Here is a 10,987-nt window from a genome sequence, read left to right as displayed (position 1 = left end):
CCGAGGCCTTCCTGAGCTCTCCGGACTGGCTTTAAACGCCCTCCCCGCCCCCCCCCCGGACCAGCCAGATGAGGAGGTTTCAGCTTGGCAGCCAGTGGGGTAGGCGGTGGGGCTGGAGGCGAGGGTTCCCCCGGGGTCCTCTGCCACCCTTCTCCCCCCCCCTCTGCCCGCAGGCGACCCCCTGCAGCGAGAAGCGCTGCCTCGGCTGCCTCGTGTTCCCCAAGGAGATGAGGGGGGGGGCTGCGGAGGGCCCCCGGCCCAAGGAAGAGCTGCTGCCGCTGGCCCGGGACTTCATCAACCAGTACTACGGCTCCATCAGACGGTGAGCGAGGGGTCCGGCCAGCCCCTCCCCTTCTGCCCAGCTGGGCGCTGTTGGATTTGGGCACGGTGTCCCCCGCGGGGTCTGTCTGCCCCCCCCCCAAAGAACAGGTGCTGGCCCACACTGTGCCTGGGGCTGAGGGCAGCCGGCTCCCCGCCACGGGGCGTGGGTTTCCCTGCAGGTTAACCGGGGGCCTCGCCCCTTCCAGACCATTTGCCCTCGGCCTTCCTCCTTGTCACCCAAAACTCAACACCATCATCAAGCGGGGGGCAACAGTGGGGAGGGGGCTTCTAGCGTCCTGGCCCCACTGGGGGACCTCGTGGTGGCCCCTGGTGTTTTTGGCCACTGTGTGACACAGAGTGTTGGACTGGAGGGGCCATTGGCCTGATCCAACATTGGCTTCTCTTATGGTCTTATGTTCTTATAGGAACTCTCAGGCTTGGGAAGGGATGCTCTGTATTCTTGGGGGGGCAACAGTGGGAGGCCTCAGAGTGTCCTGGCCCCACTGGTGGACCTCGTGGTGGCCCCTGGTATTTCTGGCCCCTGTGTGACAACAGAGTGTTAGACTGGAGGGGCCATTGGCCTGATCCGACATGGGCTTCTCTTATGGTCTTATGTTCTTATAGGAACTCTCAGGCTTGGGCAAGGGATGCTCTGTATTCTCGGTGCTTGGGGGGGCAACAGTGGGAGGGGCTTCTAGTGTCCTCCTGGCCCCACTGCTGGACCTCCCGATGGCGCCTGGTATTTCTGGCCCCTGTGTGACAACAGAGTGTGTGACCAGGTGAGCCACTGGCCTGATCCGACATGGGCTTTTCCCTTATGGTCTTATGTTCTTATACGAACTCTCAGGCTGGGGCAAGCGATGCTCTGTATTCTTGGGGGGGGCAACAGTGGGAGGCATCCTAGTGTTCTGGCCCCACTGGTGGACCTTCTGATGGCGCCTGGTATTTCTGGCCCCTGTGTGACAACAGAGTGTTGGGCCGGAGGGGCCACTGGCCTGATCCGACATGGGCTTTTCTCTTGTGTTCCTAAGGAGGACAGAGAGCCTCCCCACCCGGGGGTCCCGCTTCTCGGTGGCGGCAGTGGGCAGAGACAGGAAGGGCAGCCGTTTGGGGCTTGTTCCCGGCTGGCCGAGGCGCAGCGAGGGATTGGGAGGCCCTTATCTCCGGGGCCTTGTGCTGAGGTCACCACCCCCGGATTCTTGGGAGGGTCAGCCCCACACCCCTTCCTCTCCGTCCTGAGCTCCCGGCCGGACACTCTGACTCTCCTCTTCCCGGCCCCAGAGATAACAGGCGTGCTATTTTTGCGCGGCTGCTTATCGAAGATGAAAGGGCTCTGAGTCAGGCGGGAGTCCTCCTGATCCGGGAATGGCCCTCTCTGGACCCCTCCCGGGGGCCCGTTCTGCTGCCGCACCTCCCGGCCCCCACGGGGCCCCCAAGCACATGTGACTAAGCCACCGATGCCGATTTCCTTGCAGGCTGCGTCACCCTTGCAGGACCGCTTCCGTGCCATTTACTCTCGAGTAGTCTCCAGTTTGAGACAATGAGGCTTTGCCGGGACTGGCTTGGGACAATCCACCAGGAAGTTCTTCTCCAGTGATAACGAGGGGGAACCTGGCAGCCAATGGGGGGACGGGACAGATTGGCTTTCACACCTGGCAGATACAGGAGAACTTCCAGGGGGGGCAATGTTCCCTCTAAGCTGTGGAGTCTCGTGAGCAATTATTCTGCTTTGCGAGCTCCTGGCATTAAAGCTGTGAGCGAGCGATTTGGCTGCTGCATAAATTAGTTGGTTCTGGCCCCTTCCCCCCTGAGCCAAGACAAAAATGTGTGCGCCGGAGGCTAAAAAACCTGTGAGCTAGCTCACACTCGCTCAGCTTAGAGGGAACACTGGTGGGGGGGCTGGATGCGTCTCCCAGTCTTCCACCCTTACCGTGCCCCCATCTGTTGTTTGAGGCGGACTCTAGCTAGGTACCAGTGCCCAGCCCCCCCCCCTGTCTGTTTCTGTCCCAAATTCCTTTGTTCTCTCCCTGGCTCTCATGGTGTGTGTTATCAAAGGCCTTTTCCTCTCTGAGCCGTTTCTTCCTGTCTCCTCAGAGGCGTCTGATGTCATCAACATTCCCCCCCCCTCACCCCACACAGAAGCGTTCTGGCAGCGCTCTCTTCCCCATAGCCATGTTTGCCTGTTTCCCCATAGGGAGCAGACGCAGGGTACTGGTGGTAACCCCGATCGCTTTTATCTGCCAGCGAGGCCCCCTCCCTGGTCGGGTGCCAAGCAGTGCTCCTGCTAAGCCGTGGAATCTTGTGAGCAAAAATTCTACTTTGTGAGCTGCTGGCATTAAAGTTGGCCAGTTTGGTGTGGTGGTTAAGTGCGCAGACTCTAATCTGGGAGAACCTGGTTTGATTCCCCACTCCTCCTCCACTTGCAGCTGCTGGATGACCTTGGGCAAGCCGTAGTTCTGTCAGAGCTGTTCTCTCAGGAGCAGTTCTTGAAAGAGCTCTCTCAGCCCCACCTACCTCACAGGGTGCCTGTTGTGGGTAGGGGAAGGGAAAGGAGTTTGTAAGCCGCTCTGAGACTCCTTTGGGTAGTGAAGGGCGGGGTACAAATCCAATCTCCTCTTCCTCTTTTACTGCATAAATTAGTCTGCTCTGGAGCCCTCCTTCCTGAGCGAAGACAAAAGCGTGTGAGCTGGAGGCTAAAAAACCATGAGCTAGCTCACACTAACTCAGCTTAGAGGGAACACTGGTGCCAAGTGAGCAGCCTTCGGTTTTCTCTCTTCCTGGCAGCTCCTTGTACTTAAATGGGGGATATCAGCGGAGGTTAAACAGGTTGACTTAGGATTGTACTGTGATCAAGTGGTCAGAAAGTTGCATTGGTGAAGGAACAGGGACTGTGACCAAGACTGCTGTATTGTCACCTGCGGGTAGTTCTACACCACTTAACGTATCGTGTTTAAAAGCGTCTTCTTGGTTGCAGCTCTCTTTGAGATTCCCGCGGTCCAAATCCTCCTGTTCTGTCCGCTGGCGGTTGCACTTGACTTACATTCTGCCGTCTGCCTGAGGTCTCCGTGGAAAAGGCAGATGATAAAGAACCAGATAACAACAGCAATAGCAAGAATAATGCCTTCTCAGCCCAGAGAGCCAGTTTGGTGTAGTGGTTAAGTGCGGGGACTCTAATCTGGGAGAACCGGGTTTGATTCCCCACTCCTCCTCCACTTGCACCTGGCTGGATGACCTTGGGCAAGCCACAGTTCTGATAAGAGAGCCAGTGTGGTGTAGTGGTCAAGTGCGCGGACTCTAATCTGGGAGAACCAGGTTTGAGTCCCCACTCCTCCTCCACTTGAACCTGCTGGATGACCTTGGGCAAGCTGTAGTTCTGTCAAGAGCTGTTCTTGAAAAAGAGCAGTCTCTGTCAAGAGCTCTCTCAGGCCCACCTCCCTCCCAGGGTGTCTGCTGTGGGGAGGGGAAGGGAAAGGAGTTTGTAAGCTGCTCTGAGACTCCTTCGGGTAGTGAAGGGCGGGGCTATAAATCCAATCTCTTCTTCTTCTTCAGTATGGCCTAGTCCGCCTGGCAGTGCCTGTCCACGCTGTTGGGCAGAGAGAGGTCTTTCAAGTGGAGACACTGGGCAGGGGGTGGTGGTGCGGGCTCAATTCCCGCTGGCATCCCACACACCTGTCTGCTGGGCTCCTCCCCCCCCCCCGCGTGGGCAGCAGGGGGCCGGCATCTGGGGGAGGGGTGTGGCCACCTCAGTGTGTGCCAGCTGGTCGCTTCTGCACCTGCCTGTCACAGGGGCATCCCTGGCGTGCTGCGCAATGATTGGTGGGTTGTAGTGGGGTTGCCTGGATCCCCAGTGGAGCTGCTGTGCCCCCCCCTCGGTTGATCGGTTGGTTAAACTGAGCGTGGTTGATCCCTGTGTCAGAGAGAGTAGCTCTTGCCGTGTGACCTCTGAAGATGGGCACCCCTGGTCCTTACACAAAAGGGCACCACCCGGGGCGCTAAGAACAGTCCAGGCGTTCTGCCTCAATGGCTGAGAGAGGGGGTCTTGCCAGGCGCTCAATTGCAGCCAGCCCCCTCCCAATGAAAGGGTCAGAGGGGTCGTGGGGGTGGGGCGGGCTGTCGTGCCCCCGTCTGACCAAGACCTGTCTCCCCAGCTTGGAGTCCAAGGCCCACATCCAGCGCCTCCAGGAGGTGGAGCGGGCGATCTCGGAGACGGGCACCTACCAGCTGCTAGAGGCAGAGCTCATTTTCGGGGCCAAGCACGCCTGGCGAAACGCACCCCGCTGCGTGGGCCGAATCCAGTGGAGCAAGCTGCAGGTACGCGAGGGGAGCAGCCCCGGAACCGCTCGCTTGAAAGCCCCCCGCATGCATGCCAGGCCGAGCTGGAATCTCTTGTGGGAGCAATGGCGAGGGGCACCCGTGGCAAAGTAGGTTGGGCGACGGGCAGGAGGTGGAGGGCGGAACGGGGGCCCAGCGCCACATTATCCTGGGAGGCCCACAGAGAAAGATCCGGCTGGTTCTTCAGACCTCCTGGCCTCTCAGCATCCCTTCCCGCCTCCTGGCAGGCCATCCAGCTCCGACCTTCTTCCTGCTCCACGTGTCTTCCTTGCAGCCGAGTCCTGTTATCTCTGGCAAAACGGTGGTGAGGGATCCTGAGAACCCCCCCCCCCCCACGTGCTCAGACCGAGTCCTGCTTCCCGCCAGCCTTCTCAGCCAGAGAGCCACCCCCTCCACCCCCACTTTCTTCTTCCTCACCCACCTGCCATCTTCAAGCTCCGCTGGTCCTGTCTCCTCTCCCATCTCTCCACTGGACTTTCCGCCTTCACGCCCTGCCCCCCCCCCCCCCCCCCTTCCTGATCCGCTTTTCCTTTGCTGCTGCTCCAGAGGTCCTTCCAGCCCAACTGGCGAGGAGGGTTAACTCAAGGTTATGTTCCTCTCGTGCCCTTCCCGAGTCCGCCGGAAGGCTTTTCGAGCAGCAGGCTTTGTGCCTCGCCTGGTCCCCTTGGAGGGGGGGCTCACAGTGTGCAGAGGGGAGGGGCTGAAGCCCCCCACCCCTCACCTGCTGCGGGATTCCTGCCCTGGAAGGGCACTGGGAAGTTGCTTCCCCCTCCCACAGGAAATCTACATTGATTTATTTATTTGCTTGGTGTCGTGGTTAAGTGTGCGAACTCTAATCTGGGAGAACTGGGTTTGATTCCCCATTCCTCTTCCACTTGCACCTGGCTGGATGACCTTGGGCAAGCCGTAGTTCTGACAAGAGCTGTCCTTGAAAAAGAGCTGTTTCTGTCAAGAGCTCTCTTAGCCCCACCTGCCTTACAGGGTGTCCGTCTGTTGTGGGGAGTGGAAGGGAGAGGAGTTTGTCAGCCGCTCTGAGACTCCTTTGGGTAGTGAAGGGCAAGGGGTATAAGTCCAATCTCCTCCTCCTCCTCCTCCAAATGGTCCATGGTAGGCATTGCTGGTCTTCAGGGCCAGCTTGACAGGGGGAAGAAGGGAAGCTTCATGGACAGAGGGGGGGGGCTGTTTGGGGCACAGGAAGAGCCTCCTCGACCAGATCAAGGAAGGTCCAAGAGCCCAGCATCCCGTTTCCCTCAGGGGCTGAGCAGAGGCTGCAGGAGGCCCAGAGCTCTGGGGGTAGAGGCCAAAGTCTTCCCCCGTTGAGCATGGAGACCCCTGTGTAGACCCTCCTCCCATAGACCCTCCCCCCCGTGAGCCCCTTTTCGATCCACCCCTGGCGAGGACCATCCCCACACCGCCTGGCAGGGCGTTCTCTGCCAGTGAATTATCTGCCTGATACAAAGGAGGGCGTTCTTCTGTCAGTCTTAAATCCAGAGCTCTGCAATTTCACTGGTGGGTTGTAGTTTTATGAGAGAGGGAGAAAAAGTTATTTCTGTGCAGCCCGGGCATAATTTCGGAAGTCAGCACCATGTTATGCCAAGCTGAACAGTCACAAACATCCGTGCCTTTCCTCTTAGGGAAGAAGTTCCGGCTGCTGCTTCCTCATTTTGGCCGCTGGTCTGTGACTCCACGGCATCCTTTTAGAAGACGGGGTGACCAGAAGTGTCCCCAGGATGGCTGGCTGGCCGTCCCATTGTTGTCTTGCTATCTCTATCTTTCGGCTAAAGTGCTCCTGCAGAGTGCAGGGGGTTGGACTAGATGACCTGCAAGGTCCCTTCCAACTCTGAGCATTCTATGATTCTGTGATTCCCTCTGGTGTGTGTGTGTGTGTGTGTGTGTGTGTACGCGTGGGTTCTCCTCTCCCCCCTTTTATCCTCATGGCCATCCTGTGAAGTAGGTAAGGGTGTTGAGAGTGAGTGTCTGCTCCAAAGTCAGGATCTCCACGTGGCACTCCCAGGTTTTTGCACGACAGCCTCGCCATTGCATCCCACTAAGTGCCTGCCTTGGCAGTCTGTTGCAGGGGTGGCTAAACTGCGGCTTGGGAGCCACACGCGGCTCTTTCACACGTATTTAGTGGCTCCCGGCAGGGCAGCTGGGGAAGGGGAGGGATGCCTCCCTTCCCTGGCCAGGGTTCCCTTCCCTGGGTAGGCTTGAAGCCCCCCGCCCCCAAGCCTACAAATATCACTGGACAAATAGATATCATTATCAATATCTGTTTCTACCCCTTCTGTTTTTATTTTTGGCAGTCTCATTTAATGTTAATAGAAAGCAAATTTACATATTTTGTGATATTTGTTCATGCCTTGTGGCTCTCAAACATCTGATGTTTATTCTATGTGGCTCTTAAGTTAAGCAAGTTTGGCCACCTCTGGTCTATTGGAAGGGCGTTGTGATTCTGTCTTGGATAACTTTTGTTTTCAGTCTCTTGTCTGATCATCCTTACCACAGCATTTGTCTCTCCCACCACGGCGGCTTGCAGTTGAGATCTTAACTGATTTTTCCTCTCACAGCTGCAAAGTCTCTTTCCTGTCTGGTCAAACCCCCCCCCCAGTTTAGACCCCCCCCCATCAGCGCATATTCCAAAGGAGGATGTTTTGCCCCAGTGCACATCACTTTGCACTTGTTTTGCGTCTCACTTGGCATGTGGTCAGTCACTCATCCTCTTGGAGCACTTTAGCATCCTGAATAATTCAGTGTCTGCAGACTTGGGTACTCCACTGTTTACTCCCAATCCCAGATCACTAATGAAAAAATTAAACAGCCCCGGTCATTGTACCAGTCCCTGTGGGACCCCCACGGCTCCCTTCCCCTAGTCCCATGGCAGTCAGGTCTACTCAGGAGCCTTTGGGGAGGGATTTTATGTTTTGAAAAATCAAAAGTCCAGACATATGATGTCTTCCCGACTGTTCTGTTTGATTGTTCAGTTTGGTGTCGTGGTTAGGAGTGCGCGGACTCTAATCTGGGAGAACCGGGTTTGATCCCCCACTCCTCCTCCACTTGCACCTGGCTGGATGGCCTTGGGCAAGCCGTAGTTCTGATAAGAGCTGTTCTTGAAAAAAGAGCCCTTTCTGTCAGAGCTCTCTCAGCCCCACCTGCCTCCCAGGGTGTCTGTTGTGGCCTATCTACCTATCTACCTATCTACCTATCTACCTATCTACCTATCTACCTATCTACCTATCTACCTATCTACCTATCTACCTATCTACCTATCTACCTATCTACCTATCTACCTATCTACCTATCTACCTATCTACCTATCTACCTATCTACCTATCTACCTATCTACCTATCTACCTATCTACCTATCTACCTATCTACCTATCTACCTATCTACCTATCTACCTATCTACCTATCTACCTATCTACCTATCTACCTATCTACCTATCTACCTATCTACCTATCTACCTATCTACCTATCTACCTATCTACCTATCTACCTATCTACCTATCTACCTATCTACCTATCTACCTATCTACCTATCTACCTATCTACCTATCTACCTATCTACCTATCTACCTATCTACCTATCTACCTATCTACCTATCTACCTATCTATCATCTATCCAATTTTAGTATATGTGCTGCCGAAGCGAGCACCTATCATCTATCTATCGCCAGTTTGGAGTCGTGGTTAAGTGCGCGGACTCTAATCTGGGAGAGCCGGGTTTGATTCCCCACTCCTCCACTGGCACCTGGCTGGATGACCTTGGGCAAGCCGTAGTTCTGCCAGAGCTGTCCTTGAAAAAGAGCCGTTTCTGTCAAGAGCTCTCTCAGCCCCACCTACCTCCCAGGGTGTCTGTTGTGGGGAGGGGGAGGGAAAGGAGATTCTAAACCGCTCTGAGACTCCTCTGGGTAGTGAAGGGCGGGGTATGAATCCAATCTCCTCCTCTTCTTCTTGATTCCCCACTCCTCCACTTGCACCTGGCTGGATGACCTTGGGCAAGTCGTAGTTCTGATAAGAGCTGTTCTGGAAAGAAAGAGCAGTCTCTGTCAAGAGCTCTCTCAGCCCCACCTACCTCCCAGGGTGTCTGTTGTGGGGAGGGGAAGGGAGAGGAGTTTGTAAGCCGCTCTGAGACCCCTTTGGATAGTGAAGGGCCATGGGGGATAAATCCAATCTCTTCTTCCTCTTCTTCTTGTTCTTGTCCACCAATTTCAGAGAATTCTAAGAGGCTGATTAGAAAGTCTGCCTACATATTTACAGAAGTTGTGCTGATTCCTTGTCCGGGATGCTCTTTCCTCTTTGGGCTTAACGATTTGGGGCCATCAGTCCTCTAGAAGGGGGGCTGTTCTCTGCAACCAGTTGCAGATCTTGGCAGAAGATCAAGAATACGGCCACATTTGAGTTTCCTTAAGAGTAATCCACAGGTCTGTGCCATCTGGACTCAGTGACTTGTTAGTGCTTTATTTGTCTATCGGCCTTCAAACTTCACCTCTTGTCACCTCAATTTGAGTCAGGTTTTCCAACAGCTTTCAGAAAAACACCAGTTCTGGCACAGATAACCAACTGCCCAACATTTTCCCGATTAGGAACCAATGGAAAGAACATATTCGGTTTCCCTCCGGCCTCCTTGTCTGCCTTTAGCAATCCTTCCTCCCCTTTTCCCATCATTTTTCTTCAGAGCAATCTTCATTCATGTAAATGCTGAACTCAGTAGCACTGGGAATTCCTGTAGTCTCACCCCTTAAGTTTGGTGTAGTGGTTAGGTGCGCGGACTCTAATCTGGGAGAACTGCGTTTGATTTCCCCACTCCTCCTCCACTTGCACCTGGCTGGATGGCCTTGGGCAAGCTGTAGTTCTGATAAGAGCTGTCCTTGAAAAAGAGCAGCTTCTGTCAAGAGCTCTCTCAGCCCTGCCTACCTCACAGGGGGTGTCTGTTGTGGGGAGGGGGAGGGAGAGGAGTTTGTCAGCCGCTCTGAGACTCCTTTGGGTAGTGAAGGGCCATGGGGTATAAGTCCAACCTCCTCTTCTTCTTCTAATCTGGGAGAGCCGGGTTTGATTCCCCACTCCTCCTCCACTTGCACCTGGCTGGATGGCCTTGGGCAAGCTGTAGTTCTGATAAGAGCTGTCCTTGAAAAAGAGCAGCTTCTGTCAAGAGCTCTCTCAGCCCTGCCTACCTCACAGGGGGTGTCTGTTGTGGGGAGGGGGAGGGAGAGGAGTTTGTCAGCCGCTCTGAGACTCCTTTGGGTAGTGAAGGGCCATGGGGTATAAGTACAACCTCCTCCTCCTCCACCTCGTGTTCACTCAGGTATAACATTTCTGGACATTTTGAAGCTGCAGGAGAAGAAAGGGTGTCCCCCCCCCCTTTCCCCCCTTAAAACAAAATAAAACAACCCAGACATTTGGGGGAAATTGAAATATATGCACTACTTATTGTCCTATCAAACCTTAACTAATCTTACTGCTTTAACAATGTAAAACACATCACTTATAATTTACTTGGCATATAAAATTGCAATATTTGACATATTTATGGAATTTAAACGTGATAAATGGCTTAGTTTTGCACAACCAAAATTGTACATATACCCAGTACTTGAGAGGAAACTGCAGGCTAACACACCCTCTGCTACCTTAGCACATGTTCCTTAATATTTGCTACATGGTTAGAGAGAGCTCCATTCTCAAAGTAACTTTCAGAGTTTTCCTCTGTTTCTGCCCTATCCATTCTTCTTCTTCTTCTTTCAATTTCTTCTTCTTTCTGATCTTTCTCCCCCTCCAACAAAGTCAGGCAATAATCTGCTTGTTTTCCAGCCTGTGGGTATGTGTGTCACAGTGTTTTGAGGAAGATGTGAAAAGGTCAACCACAAGGGAAGCACGAGTCAGGTCACAGAATCATAGAGTTGGAAGGGACCCCCAGTGTCATCTAGTCCAACCCCCTGCAAATTCAGGAGATTCACAAATACCTCCCCCCCACACACCCCAAGTAACCGCTGTTCCATGCCCAAAAGATTACAAAAAACCTCCAGGATCCCCAGGGACAAACTGGCCTGGAGAAAAATTGCTTCCTGACCCCAAAGTGGCGATCAGCATTTCCCTGGGAGTGTCAGAAAGGGCCACGAGGAGAACTAAGCACTGAGGCAACCTTTCCTGCCCTCCCTCAGCTGATCTGCCTCAGTTCACAAGGGCAACTGTTCGAAAGGGCAACAGAAGGCATGCAACCGTTGAGAAGCAATGAAAGCCCTGCATGCCCCCCACCTGAAGATCAGGTATCCTTCTTGTTGCAGAAATACACCTTCGATTTAAGAGCTGTTTACAGCATGCCCGGCTTGTCATT

The 10,987-nt window shown here is 54.3% G+C and overlaps 1 protein-coding gene across 1 annotated transcript in view; it reads left to right on the top strand.

Moving 5' to 3' along the window:
• Window positions 1-212: 212 nt before the first annotated feature.
• Window positions 213-10,987, top strand: part of NOS3 (nitric oxide synthase 3) — a 50,386-nt gene continuing 39,611 nt past the window's right edge. The window contains exons 1-2 of the mRNA XM_015420973.1: window positions 213-322; window positions 4,470-4,632. Of these exons, the coding sequence (XP_015276459.1) occupies window positions 228-322; window positions 4,470-4,632 (258 nt within the window). The 5' untranslated portion in view covers window positions 213-227. The remainder of the gene's footprint in view (window positions 323-4,469; window positions 4,633-10,987) is intronic.

Source organism: Gekko japonicus, unplaced genomic scaffold (genome assembly GCF_001447785.1).
Source record: "Gekko japonicus isolate JY-2015 unplaced genomic scaffold, Gekko_japonicus_V1.1 scaffold3343, whole genome shotgun sequence".
NCBI lineage: Eukaryota > Metazoa > Chordata > Lepidosauria > Squamata > Gekkonidae > Gekko > Gekko japonicus.
This window is presented reverse-complemented; position numbering and strand designations above follow the sequence as displayed.